The sequence below is a fragment of the Euprymna scolopes genome, chromosome 8, assembly GCF_053919585.1.
Source record: "Euprymna scolopes isolate OS-2025 chromosome 8, ASM5391958v1, whole genome shotgun sequence".
Classification (NCBI taxonomy): Eukaryota; Metazoa; Mollusca; class Cephalopoda; order Sepiida; family Sepiolidae; genus Euprymna; species Euprymna scolopes.
The window spans coordinates 145015489-145031193 of NC_136489.1; the positions used below are offsets into that span (position 1 = coordinate 145015489).

Consider the following 15705-nt stretch of genomic DNA (forward strand, 5'->3'; position numbering starts at 1 on the left):
CTCCTTGTTTGTTTGATTACTTGGTATGACTTTATGTTTCAAATAAACATTATAAGTAAACCACTACAGAGTCCTTCAATATATGTCGATGACCAAATTTCTTATGTCAAGACTGGCATGTCATTTGCTTCATAATCCAAGCAGGAAGGACATATAGTAGTTGAAATTAAAGCTAGAGAATTAGTTGATGAGCTTTAAGTGTATTGTGCCTATCAAAAAAAAAGAAAATATGTCTATTCAGCTACGAATCAGCAGATGAGTCAGATCATCAGATTGGTAAAGAAATGTTTTTCTGAGAATTTTTCTCATGTATACAATTTCCATTCATGCATACAAAATCTTCAGAAACGATTTAAAAACATGAATGATTTGAAATCAAAGTACGACTTTTTGTGTGGCACAAGTAACAAAAAAGCTGCAATAACCTCGAACATGTAGCCGATTTATATAAAAAATATATATAAAAAATTTATATAAAAAATATATAAAAAATTTATATAAAAAATATATAAAAAATATATAAAAAATTTATATAAAAAATTTATATGAAAAATTGATATAAAAAAATAGCTGTTGCACTCCGAATTGTAATCATATTACCAGTTACAGTGGGACTCTGTGAACAGTTTCTTTAAATTGAAACTAATTAAAAACTTTCTGTGGAACTCCATGTGTCAGGAAAGACTGGCTTATCTGTTAAAAGTAATGAATATGAACTTTAATTTTGCACAGCCGTTTCCCACAGAGAAATTATAAGGTTGGCAGGGACAAAATTTTTCTTTAATCTAATTTTTATTTTTAGCAAAATTTGTTTATTTTTTCGACTTGCAGTAAAGTTTTCTTCTGATTGCATTTGTTGTCTCAGCACAAACTTTTTTTGTGTGAATAAAACCCGTTTTAATAACATTTTAAGCATTTTTTAATGAAAGAGTGTTTTTTTTTTATACATATGTACATTCTTGTAAATATTTCACGGATTTTTTAAAATTTAATAAAGTGTTGATTTAAGTACTCTTATGGCTTTCAGTACAAAATACGCATGCACATTAACATATAGTATATATAAATATTTTTACCTGCTTTTTTATTTACCATCCAAAAGAATACAAATTAATATGTACGAGCCTTTTTCAAGTCTCACACAAAACACACATTCATATTTCAAGCTGTCATATACATACGCGCCCACGTCCACACATGTACACATATTCACGTTCGCGTACATACACTCACATTCACGTATATATACACACACGCTTACGTATACACATGACTCACACACGCGAACACGAACACACACATGGACGACGTCACTTCCGCTTTCTAAGGAAATACACATGCGCAAAAGACACTCCAGAAGCGAGTATAAAACATGGAGACAAGTTGTTTCTAATCCTCTTTTTAGGACCAACTCTCAACTAGAGAGGTTGGGCGAACAAGCCGCCGCCGTTTCGGCGTGCGCGCACGCGCACCTCACGCCCACTTCCTACTATGTATGGGGCACGAGCTAATGACTGTATGTATACATTCTCCCTCTTTCTCTCTCCATCTACTACTGGCCACTAAGAACACCTTCGCGTAGCTGACTACTAACTGATGACAACTCTAATATCCTCTTCCTTGCCTACGCGCTGGATTCTCATTTCCACTACAACACTCACTTCAATTCCCACGCGCGAACAAACAATAATGACCCAAACTTGAGATGAAAACACATTTCCTTTTCTTGCTACAACACCAGTCTTGCAACAGACATTGGTTACATACGCGCGGACATGTTATAACTAAAATGTTCATTTCTTTCAACAGCAAATAAACGACGTTTATCTTATCCATTACTTGAGTCTTTGTTTCCTTCAATTCCCATTCGTTTCATTATTCTTTTGTAACGGGATTGGGGTATTTAGATATCCTAGTCCCCTACAAATACACACTCTAAAAATGGCTTTTCATTATTTATCATCCAAGGTAGTTCCATGTTTATTCTTAATAAAGGGCAAAGAATATTTATTTGAATCGACATTTTCATTTCTGTTTTTTTTTTCATTTCTGTTTTTTTCTTTCTTTTTCTCCCCTTGCTGATACATTAGATTGTGACATTTATTTTTGTTGGTTAACAGATTTTTGAAATAATCATATTATTAAACAAAACTATAAAAGGTTTCATTGCATAAATTATCTTTGAATGAAAGTATTTCAATCAGATTTTTGTTCTGCTGTAAAAGTATAAATTTTATTCTTTTGGGGTAATTTCAGACTAGCACCAAAAGCTACATCAATCAATCAATAAAAAAAAACGACAACAAAAAAAAAAAACATTGATGCATTTTCTTTATAAGTTATAAAGTTTTTATTTATCGCATTTTAGTGGGAGTGTAGGGGCCTTATAGCACTTAATGACTTTCTCCTTCTCATTTTAAAATGACTTGGTTACTTTTAACAAAATTTCGTTACTACTAATGTTGTATTCATTTAATTTAATCTGCCTAAAGGAGAAGTGCTTTCCGACTCCCTGGAAGACCTCTTCAGTTTGCCCTATATTTAAGAATTCAGGTGATAAGTCATCTCCCTCTCAATACAGACCTATAAGTCTCCTGTGTGTTATGAGTAAGTTGCTGGAATCCATATTAAATAGAGAAATAGTCAACCACCTCAGCAGGAATAACCTTCTTAGTGACACACAATATGGTTTCCGCTCTGCAAGATCTACCGCAGATGTGCTGACGGTTATATCCCACAGGATAAGTGAATCTCTTGACAAAGGCTTCCTTTCTAGGGCAATTGCTCTTGACATATCAAAGGCCTTTGACAAGGTATGGCATAAGGGTCTACTTCACAAGATTTCCAGCTACGGTATAACGGGAAATGTTTTCTCAATCATTAAATCATTTCTCTCCGATAGGCTCATAAGAGTAGTGGTCGATGGACAAAAATCGGAGGCCTGCAATATAAATGCTGGAGTCCCCCAGGGGTCAATCCTGGGCCCAACTCTCTTCCTGATCTACATCAATGACCTCCCTAAACACATACTTAAATCATTCGTTGACATCTATGCTGATGACACAACCATCTACGGCAACACATCAAAGGCTGTAAATGACAAAGTTCTCTCTGATTCTCTCTCCTCTGATCTCGAGCGCGTGGTTCAGTGGGGGAAGATGTGGCTGGTTACCTTTAATGCATCCAAAACCAAACTCCTATCCTTACATCATCAACGCTCTGATCCCCAGCTGGCATAAATTGTGATGGATGGCTCTCGTCTGGGTGAGGCTCCGTGTTTTGACAAGCTTCTGGGTTTGACCTTTACTCCTGATCTGAAATGGAACACGTACATCAAGTCTGTTGCCAAGGTCGCTGGAAAGATGGTGGGATCCTTCTACCGCTCCAGAAGATATATCACTACTGATACAATTATCTATCTATATAAAAGCCAAGTACGTCCAAGGATGGAATACTGTTGCCATATCTGGGCAGGAGCTGCTAAAAACAGCCTATCCTGCCTTGACAGAGTACAAAATAGACTTTGTGGCTTAGTGGGGAATGCCCTTTTCTCTACCCTGCAACCTCTCTCCCACAGAAGAGACGTTGCGAGCCTGTCCTGGTTTTATCATTATTTCCATGGCAAATGCTCGTCTGAACTCCAATCTCTGGTCCCCCCTCGCCAATCTTTCACGAAAAACACCCGTCTAGCTGAATCCACTGTGAAAAATTTCCCCCACTCTATATCTGTGCCTAAATAAAAACGCAGATTCCATGAACAAAGCTTCTTTCTTAGAACTGCACGCCTGTGGAACTCTGTTCCGTCTGCCTGCTTCCCTCCGGACTACAACTTGGATGTCTTCAAGTCCAATGTTAACAAATTCCTAATGAACCGCCCCCTTAAGTAAACACTTCAGCAAATCTCCTCAGTAACTTAATGTACTTGCAATAACCCTTATCCCTGAGTGGCTTCCGGGCCTTGATAAGTGGTGATCACTGTGTAAAAAAAAAAAAAAAAAATTTGATTTTTCTTTCCTTCCTCTAAACATTTTCTGACACTCCATCTCTATTGTCCAAATGAACTCCTAAAGTCCAATTTTTGAGAGTAGATCCAATTTTCTGTAATAAAATACTTTTGTTTTAAATGTTTTGAAAATTCCTGTAAAAAACTTATACAACATAAGTAAAATGGCACTGAAATGGTAATGAAAATAAGTAGGCAATACCAAAAAGTGGCTAAAAGTTGTGAAAACATTTCAAAATGTCTATTCTCTGATTTCTTCTGTTTTTTTTTCTTCTTGATCAGGAAATGTCTGTGTTCCAAGACTACGTTATTTTCTTTAAAGTCCCATTTATTGTGAATTCAGTATGTTGGGGGGGGGGGTACAGGTTGCATCTTGGGTGTAGACGGGCTGCAAAACGAATTATGTGTGAAGGGAGCACGATGTTGCTAAGCACGGCACTGTCCACAATCATGTAATTCAAGTCTCACAGCAACCAAATGAATTCTCAAATTTGGGGGCCATTTATTTAGATGTTGATGCCACCTTTTCTTCTGCTAGTAGTGGAAGACGTTCCTAATACTGACATCTTGGAGTTTTAATCCCTTAATTTATCATTGATTTTAAGTCATTCTCTACATGTGATATTCTCTCTAAATCTTTGCACAAACTGACCTACCTCTTTCACTTTCTCTCTATCTTTGAGCCATTTGACGTCATATCCACTTCTGGCTATGCAGGTTGAAATGATATTTGAGTTCATATTCGTTGACTCAATGACCTTAGTTTCCTGTGTATGTGTGAATGTTAACCCATGAATTCAAATCACCAGACAAATGCTATCAAATATACCTTTTATTATTTAATATTTTAAGAACATACCCTGATGAAAACCTTATGATTGCATCCAAGCAAATTGACCTTGTATTATGATCTTACTTGAATTGAAGAATATAAAAAAATGGCCCTATTTTATAACATATAAGATATAATACAACGAAACATCTCTACATTACCCTCATTTTAATTCATTATTTAGGCGTTTCTGTGTAGGATTGTTATATTATTTAAATATCTAACATTCCTTAAGCCGCAATTGTTGCACTGAAGATAACAAATTAACTTGTACCACTCAGGATTCTTCCAATCATATAAAGTAACACATTGAAAAAGAAACAATCCAGACTCTATTCTGTATTTTATTGTAGAGATGTAAGATGGCAATGAAAAGGTGGTTTTAGCATAGCTCACAAATTATACCAGTAGCAAAGTTAGGTATGTGTATATGCTTGTATGTACAGTATTCACCACTAAACTAATTAACTGATCATTATGGATATTCGGAAAACAACTGTTAGGTGTAAGGGATTGTAATGTAGTTCAATTTATTTTTATTCACAAAGGTTAAAATTCAGAAACTTCTAATTCTTGTAAAATTTTAACAATAGATAATAGACATCAATTAATAAATATTCTCAATATTTAAAAGCTTTTTTAGTATTTTTAGTTTTTTAGTCTATAATATAGACCAAAACCCCATTGGATAATTCAAGTATTTCAAATTTACATTGGACTGGACTCATAGTCAATAGACACCAATTAATTAAATTTTAGACATTTTCTTAGAATAAAAACCATGTAATGACTTTTGATCCAAATTGGAATAATGATTTTACATTATACTTTGATTTTAATCTTTGTAACAAAACATAAAAGTGGTGCTAAAGAGTTCGGGGGAATTAATTTTATCAATACTTTTAATTAATTTTATCCATACTTTTTATTAATTTTATCCATACTTTTAATTAATTTTATTCATACTTTTAATTAATTTTATTCATACTTTTAATTAATTTTATCCATACTTTTAATTAATTTTATTCATACTTTTAATTAATTGTATCTATACTATTAGTTAATTTTATTCATACTTTTAATTAATTTTATTCATACTTTTAATTAATTTTATTCATACTTTTAATTGATTTTATCAATACTTTTAATTAATTTTATTCATACTGTTTATTAATTTTATTCATACTTTTTATTAATTTTATTCATACTTTTAATTAATTTTATTCATACTTGTTATTAATTTTATCCATACTTTTTATTAATTTTATCAATCCTTTTAATTAATTTTATCTATACTTTTAATTAATTTTATCCATACTGTTTATTAATTTTATGCATACTTTTAATTAATTTTATTCATACTTTTAATTAATTATACACATACTTTTTATTAATTTTATTCATACTTTTAATTAATTTTATTCATACTTTTAATTAATTTTATCCATACTTTTAATTAATTTTATTCATACTTTTAATTAATTTTATCCATACTTTTAATTAATTGTATCTATACTTCTAATTAATTTTATTCATACTTTTTATTAATTTTATTCATGCGTTTAAATAATTTTATTCATACTTTATTAATTTTATTCATACTTTTAATTAATTTTATTCATACTTTTTATTAATTTTATCCATACTTTTAATTAATTGTATCTATACTTTTAATTAATTTTATTCATGCTTTTTATTAATTTTATTCATACTTTATTAATTTTATTCATACTTTTTATTAATTTTATTCATACTTTTAATTAATTTTATCCATACTTTTAATTAATTTTATCTATACTTTTAATTAATTTTATTCATACTTTTTATTAATTTTATTCATACTTTTAATTAAATTTATTCATGCTTTTTATTAATTTTATTCATGCGTTTAAATAATTTTATTCATACTTTATTAATTCTATTCATACTTTTAATTAATTTTATTCATACTTTTAATTAATTTTATCAATCCTTTTAATTAATTTTATCTATACTTTTAATTAATTTTATCCATACTGTTTATTAATTTTATGCATACTTTTAATTAATTTTATTCATACTTTTAATTAATTATACACATACTTTTTATTAATTTTATTCATACTTTTAATTAATTTTATTCATACTTTTAATTAATTTTATCCATACTTTTAATTAATTTTATTCATACTTTTAATTAATTTTATCCATACTTTTAATTAATTGTATCTATACTTCTAATTAATTTTATTCATACTTTTTATTAATTTTATTCATGTGTTTAAATAATTTTATTCATACTTTATTAATTTTATTCATACTTTTAATTAATTTTATTCATACTTTTTATTAATTTTATCCATACTTTTAATTAATTGTATCTATACTTTTAATTAATTTTATTCATGCTTTTTATTAATTTTATTCATACTTTATTAATTTTATTCATACTTTTTATTAATTTTATTCATACTTTTAATTAATTTTATCCATACTTTTAATTAATTTTATCTATACTTTTAATTAATTTTATTCATACTTTTTATTAATTTTATTCATACTTTTAATTAAATTTATTCATGCTTTTTATTAATTTTATTCATGCGTTTAAATAATTTTATTCATACTTTATTAATTCTATTCATACTTTTAATTAATTTTATTCATACTTTTAATTAATTTTATTCATACTGGGGTAGGTATTCTTCTAGTGGTCTATAATTCTAAGAAGATCATGCATTCTATGAATTATTTATACTTATATTTTATTGTTTTAGTCACTCCTTTTCAACTAATAAAATTCTGATCTAATCAAATAATTTTTAGTTGATTTTATTTATTTTTTACCATTTCATTCCTATTTTCCCATCTTCCAAACTGAACACAAGACAATATTTATGTTATTCTGAATTTTTGAGATATAATAGTCCGATTAATCAACATAACACAAATATCTATGTTGTTTTAATATTGGATAAACTTTATTTCTGTTTTATTTCAAGAAAATAAATGTCAGCTTTTAAAAAAGGTGTGTTTTACCCCCCCCCCACATTTTTTTTTGCCTTTTCTCGATCCATCTCTATTACACATACACAAACTGATTAGTATATTTGATTAATAATACCGCTGAAAACAGAGATATCAAAGAAGTAAATATATTTACTGCTGAAACCTTGTACATACTATAAAAACTCAAACACAGTTTTTCTTTCTTTCCTTTACTTCCAGAGACAACAGAATGTGTGCATCACATAGATCCCCTTGTCAAGCAGCACACACATGATGAAACATTCACGAACTTCTGTATCCCAATAAAGCACGCACACACACACACACACACACACACACACACACACACACACACACACACACGCACGCACGCACACACACACACACACACACACACACACACACACACACACACACCACTCAATGGATCTACATACACACGTCCATATGTACACTCTCTCACTGACAAAACAAAGCCGTATACACACACACACAAATCTACATGCCTACTCCATTTACACACACACACACACACACACACACACACACACACACACACACACACACACACACACACACACACACACACAGAGAAGCCAAAGCAAATATATATACTCAATTTTTCCATACAGATAAATAGGGCTATGACAACAGAATATTCTTATCATTGGTTTAACTCTTGAGTATATATCCGACACAGTTAATCAACCGAAAACCACATCACTATATAAAAGCTTATTAGATATCAACGCATACACACTCGAGAGTCAAAACAATGAAAAGAATATGCTGTTGTCCTAGCCCTACAGATAAAACAGTTTTTCTTTCACCAGATCTTTATTGGAACTCACTGGACATTTGTATTCTACGAGCTCTTTATCATTTATTATCTTAGAAAGCTGTTTATATTACTTGATTAATTATTTTGTATGAATAAATTTTGCCATTCATTTATTTAGTAATGTCTTATCTTTTACACACATGTATAAGCATAATAGTTTTGTGGGTGAAATTTACTGAAGTTTAAAGTATTTCTCTTTGGAATATTAAATATTTAACTGTGCAATGTAGTGCATATTTCATTTGGTTTCGTATCTGTTAACAACTTTCCTGCCTTTTTAAAGGAGTGACAAAGTGGATTTGTTAACAATCGCCCCCCCCCCGCCTACTTATTTCACTTCACACTGTTTGATTATTGTCAGCCATTCATAGCTTACATTGTAATTTTATCTACTATATGAACATGTCATTTAGCCCATTTATCAGTTGTTGTTTTTCCTATGAGTTCTCTTAACTAGTCTATTTTTATTTAGCAGTCTCTATATCAGTGTAACTGTCAGTCTATTTAGTTGTTTTGTTTTTCTACACTTCATTTGTTTTCAATCTATGTAATTTAGACTCCAGTTTGCCTAAACTGTGAGAAAACTTTTTAACATAATCTAAAAATACTGATTACTTTTTGGACCGCATTTTTGTGATAAGGATTTATCATTATTTATATTTTTGGATTATGTTTGGATATGTTTGGACTATTGTCCTCATCAGTTTTAATGTTTTTACTTCTATCACATTTTGACTGAAGATTGTTGTCATCAACACTGCCATCATCATCGAACAAACAAAATGTAGTATAAATAAAAATATCAACATAGATAAGGAAAAAATAATGTAAATGGCGATTGCTGTGCTTTCAACATATGTTCTTGCATTTATATCAGGCAATTGCTCTTCTGGAAATTTTATCATACAATTGGTCTTCTAGAAATTCTAGCATGCAATTTCTCTTCTGGAAATTCGCTTATGCAATTACTCTTCTGGAAATTCGCTTATGCAATTACTCTTCTGGAAATTCTCTTATGCAATTACTCTTCTGGGAATTCTATCATGCAATTGCTCTTCTGGCAATTCTATCATACGATTTCACTTCTGGCAATTCTATACTGCAGTAGCCCTTTTGGAAATTCTATAATGTAATATGCTTTCTGAAAATTCTATTATACAGTATCCCTTCTAAAAATTCTATCATGCAAAACAATTACCTTAAAACAATATGTGAATTGAAAGAAGATGGATTAAAATAATGAGCGTGTGTATATGCAAGTTTGAGTATGTGTTCCCTGCTTGAGCATGGTGCATGCAGTTCCTAGTCCTGTTGGACCCCTTAGGTAAGCCTTTTAGTTTCTTAGCTAGTCAAGTGAATGCACCCACCTATTTCTTTATCTCTTTTGGCTAGAGGATAAACAGTTATATTTGTTCACAATAAATATTAAGCTATTTATTGTTTGCAATTAATTATATACCATAATATTCAGTACAATATTTTCCTTTTAACATCGACTTACAATGTTGTTTCTATTACATGCCACAAACGACCGATTATTCATCTTGAAAAGTGTCTTTATAACGACACTGGTGGTCTCTTATTATTGAACTACAAATTTATCTTATTGGTAAGTTTGTTCTTATATGTTGTACTTTTTAAAAAGGCCAAAAATAAAAAATGCCTGAGAAAGATTTCCACACAAAACAATATTTTTTATAAAAGATGTTTTTGTTTTTTTTGTTTACAATGTAACATATGACAATCTCTGATTTTTCATGCTTCATCTTCGTTTTCCTTTTTGTTTTCTCTGTACGGGGTGGTATACTTGAAAAATGTTCATCCTACAAACAGGGTCACCACGGTTGATATGATTTTATAATAGTACCGTGAGGTATGTGATCTGTCCATCTTTCAAAGAATTTTTAAAATATCTCTTTGAAGTAGTATGATAATATGAGGTCTGTATTCACGTTTCACCTTATTTTCATTTAAAAAAATCATACTTTAGAGACATTACAAATTAAAAAGAGTTCAGGCCTGGGAACAAAAATTTATTGGTTTCTTTAATTTTTACAGGGCGACTCCAAGATTGATCCCACTAATATATCCAATGGACATGCATCACAGTTACTGCAATATTACAATTATTTTTCTAGAAATAGTTTTTAATTGAATTTAAAAATATAATTTAAATTAAATGAATTAAGTGAGTTAAAATTTCTTTTATTTTAAAATTCTGTTTATTCTGTATATTGTGTAAAAAGAAAAAAGAAAGAGAATGATTCTTACGGATTGTAGGCTTAGCCTTTTGGAAGAGGGAGTCTGATCAACATAAATAAAAATGAGCAAATGGTATTTATGGTTAGAAGTGAGGGAGAGATGGCATTCTACACTGTTTTGTTTTGTTCTAGTAGAGATCAAACCATTGGAAAGAATTTTTTTTGTTACATTTTGTTAACAGACCTTGTTTGGATGAGACACTAAAAGAGTATTTTTTTTTTGCAACCACAACTGCTACCATTTTGGATATCATCCATTTTTAAAAGGTTTCTAAGAATATTTACTGTTGCTTATTTATTTATTTGTTCATATTTATGAGTTTACAAATGTACCATAGAATACATATAGGGTATCTCAATAAAATATATACACTCTTTAAATGACCATAAAACCAACATTTATTATAAGAAAGAAAAGTTTTATACATCTGTGTTTAACGTGCCCCCCTCCCACACCCACTTCGATCCCCCAAAAAGAGAAAAATCCATAAGGTGGTGTTAAATCTGGTGAGTGTGAACAGTACTCGATACTTCCTCTCCATCCTAACTATCTGTTTCGCAGGTGACTATCTAGATATGTTCTTACATTATGATGATAGTGGGGGAGTGCTCCATCTTGCTGGAAGTGCCATTCTTTATTCCTAAACATCTCTTGGGAACGTGGTATAGTGTATTCATGTAGCAAGTTGAGATAATTTAAAGAGTGTATACCTTTTATTGAGACCCCCTGTATTAAAAATTGAAATATTTTGTAAAAATAATGTTTTTTTTTTATTTTATCATTCATAGGTCAGTTACTTTTGAGCTTTTGAAAAATGTCTGGAAGTCAAGCAGAGAGTGTAATAAAGAATATTATTCGAGAAATTGCCCGGGAATGCACAACAAAAGGACAGGCTGTGTCTGAAACATTGGTGGCATTTATGGTAAGTTGAAGGCCATTTAAATCTGCATATATGTAATCATTAGAGGCTGCACTAAACCTAATATAAATATCAGGTAGAATGCTAATTTGTACAATTTGCTAAGATGTTAATGTGCTGAGACTGGTTCTTCCTAATGCGTTGAGTTGTGGATCATGTAATGTTGGGGTGGTCAACCACTCGTTGATTTGGCCACATGCTTATCCATATAAATTGTGTGACTCAGAAGTTCACAATCTCGTCACTATTCCAGACCAGTTCTGCTAATGTGCTGACATATCTTTCATTATATTCATATTATATTTTTAAATTGAATATTTTTTATGCTTTATTTTATGCATGGCAAAATATAAATACTATAAGTATTATATGTTTCTTCATAGACTTTGCACATAAAAGAAATAAACATAAAGAAATAATCAAAATATTAAAATATAACAGGATTTATTGTGTGCTTAAAAGTAATACACGAAAATGATCAATCTTCCTAATATGTGCATATAGAAAAAGTTGAATTTACCAAGACATTGACTAAATTAATAAGAATATTTCTAATTGATGTCGCCAAATCCTTTCTTTCCTCTTTGTTTGTGCACTGTTCCAGTTAACTAATTCTGCCAAGATACTTTTGAGATAACATGCAGTCATACTAGTTTACATATTAACTTTTATTTTTACTATTTGTTGAATGATTTCTACAACCTGTGTCTCGACCGCTAGTACAATGGATATTTCCTGAGAAGGATTATAAAAACTTGGCAAGAATCAATCTTTTGCTTTTGTACTTCAAATTAATGTTGAGTAAAACTTTTCTAAAGTTTAATCAAGCTTCTTTCATAACAGTTGGTAGTTTTGTGAGCAAACTACATCTACACCCACCGTCTGCTTGGAATGAATGGGAGCATTGTTGATTATTTCCACAAAATGATTTCTTGACCTACAATGGAGATTTGCCTATGGTTGTGGTGATTATATCTATCAGGAATCGTCTAAATGGATGACATGCTGAACCTCAACTGCTGACAATGAGCCTTAATGGAATATCATCTTTATGAAATTGTAGGAAGGTTAGAATACTTGGAAAAACTCATTTATAAAAGTGACTTTCTGAAGGTTGAAGGTTCAATCCCCAGTGTGGGCACTGGAAATATTATTGCAAATTACTTAGAACTTCTCATTACTATTAGTTACTACATCTGATTCTGAATATTGGCTGATATCACAAAAACATCTCAGACTGATGCTCACTCTTCAGAAACCCAGCAATCGAAGCAAATAAAAACAATATATGCAGGAATCTGTTAATCAGAATAACTTTAACTTGTCTTCGGACCTCGACAGCTCCAAGTCAACATTAGATGATGGACCTAAACAATCAAGATACTTCCAAAAGCCTCACAGAATGCCAGGTCATTGAGATGACTTTATTCTAAAACATTGTATTAAATGATTTCTGCAAGTTGCATCTCAACCTCTAGTATGATGGATAGTTTCTGAGAAGAATTATAAAAGCTAGGCAAGATTAGATCTTTTGCTTCTGTACTTCAAATTAATGTTGAATAAATTTTTTCTAAAGTTTGATTGAGCCTCAATCTTTTATTACACTATTAATTGATTATTTATTGAAATAAAAAATGCAATTGCATTAAATAAAATTTTTCTTTTTCAATCTTACAAGATTATGAAATTTAAATATGCCATAATGTGCACTTTTTCTTAAGCTACTAAACTATTAAAGTGGGTGAATATTCTTATTATTTAAAAAAAAGAATGAATTACTTTGTAACCTTTTGTCCTTAATCCAGCCTCTGCGATATTTTCTCTTGAATAAGAAAGATTCATCTATTTCAACTTCTATGGCACTATTGCTGTCTTCATTTATCTCACCTAGAATTGTTAGATTGTTTAGGATGTCTTGTTCACAAACTTCTCAGATGAATTTCATTCATGAATTGCATCAGAAAACATTGATTTTTTAAATTATTATCATGTCTTATTTGCAGATGGCTTTCTTCCAAAGGAAATCCCTTTGTATATATTACTTATTGACTGACAATTACTGCTAGGCGATTGCCATTGACATCCTCAGTATTTTACATGATCCACATTTGCTAGAATTACCTCGTAAGCAACAAAATAGATTTTATTTTCCATTAATTTTAGTACAAGTGAAGTAAAAGTCTAAAAAAATATGCAAAGTTATTTCCTTTACTTGTACTAATCAATTTAAAAAATGTTTTCTTTAAAAAATGTTTTCTTTAAAAAATATTTTCCTCATTTATATTTAAAAAAAAAAAATTACTTTGTCAGCATAAAGCAACATGAACTAAAAGGTCCCAAAATTTTCCCTGGTGTTTACTTCCAACAGCCTAATAATTAAATCCCCACTATTTTGTCTTTCAGTTCTCTGATAAATAGGAAAGAATTGCTGTTATCTGTTGTGAGGGAATAATATGTGGAGATTGTCAATCCTCTCATTAGTAATCATCACTTAACTGTCAATCTATCCATTCCGTTAACCATTATCCTCAGGTGTTTTTTAGCCTTTGATAACTGATGGTTCATTAGTAATAAAATGGTAGCAAATCTTTATGTATTTATGTAGTTTGAAATTTTAATTTATGGAGATTAAAACAACATTACTTTAACAAATTTTAATAATTTAATAAATAAACGATACTGTAATAATTAAATTTAAGTTTTAAAATTCTATTTAAAAGATTTAATACTATGATAAAAAAATATCTGGCATTCTGAAGGCCCTTTGGGAGCATCTTGATTGTTTAGATCCATCACCTAATGTCGACTTGGGGCTGTCGAGGTTCGAAGACAAGTTAAAGTTTTCATGATTAACAGGCTCCAGGCTCCAGGCTCCTATAGATATTTTTTTTATCTGCTTCGGTTGCTGGGTGAAGAGTGAGCATCATGTAGGAAAGAATATGAATGAAATTACTTGCATTGAACGACATTAATATTTATTTATGTCAAATAAAATAATAGTTATAATTATATTCATATATATTTGAATGATTCTTAAATTTGTCTTTTCTTTAAGGTGAAAGCAATTGTTTTGAACCCTCACAGTGGCTTCAATGTTGACCGAACGCTTACTAAAGAGGATGTACAAACATTAATCAAGGTAATATCATTTCTTTATTTAGATATTTATAAAGTTAAAAAAATAATAAAATCTTGCTATTGTTCAACTTTATTTGATCGATATTTGGATTAAATGCTTTTAGGTAATGGATGGCAAAGTGTTAATTTTGTATTGATGAAGGATTATCTCCCTTCTTTTAGAGAGTTGGAAGTCGATTCAACTTAACGATTTTGATTTTAATCACAACTAAAACCACTCGTTTACTTTTTGATACTACTAATAAGCATAACTTATTTTATATTGATATCGGAAATTATTTCGAGTTTGATACATTTGAATGATTTTTGACATCTATTTTTACTGTCCAGAAGAATTTACATGCATACACACACACACACACGTTAAAGAAATTTTGAGATGAGGATTGATAATTTATATTATTTAGTTTTTTCAGACTATTATTCTTATTTTATTTCATATGTTGACAATGTTTCAGCTAATATAACATCTTACCTCCTTCAGATGAATTTTTAATTTGGAAATTTTTGTAGAAATAATTAACCCACTGTGGGCCCAGATCACCGATTTGTGGAAATAGAGACAATGGCAAGTCCTCAGGTAATGATTAAGGGCTTTTATAAGGTAAAACGATGATTCAAATACAGAAAAATTTAAATATTTCAAACATGTAAAATTTGGGGGTGTTTAGGGCCCCAAAACTTAAAATCAGGATTTTGCTCTCAAAAGTGCAAATTAGATA

General features: G+C 30.2%; 1 protein-coding gene across 3 annotated transcripts in view; it reads left to right on the forward strand.

Moving 5' to 3' along the window:
* The window catches only part of LOC145283811 (cilia- and flagella-associated protein 206-like), a 340960-nt gene that overhangs the window by 50193 nt on the left and 275062 nt on the right, over window positions 1-15705 (forward strand). For 2 of the 3 annotated variants that reach the window (XM_080132896.1, XM_080132898.1), the window contains exons 2-3: window positions 11715-11848; window positions 14901-14984. In XM_080132896.1, the coding sequence (XP_079989022.1) occupies window positions 11741-11848; window positions 14901-14984 (192 nt within the window). In that variant the 5' untranslated portion in view covers window positions 11715-11740. Of the gene's footprint in view, window positions 1-10460; window positions 10538-11714; window positions 11849-14900; window positions 14985-15705 lie in introns of all 3 variants that reach the window. The other variant, XM_080132897.1, reaches the window with a different exon arrangement.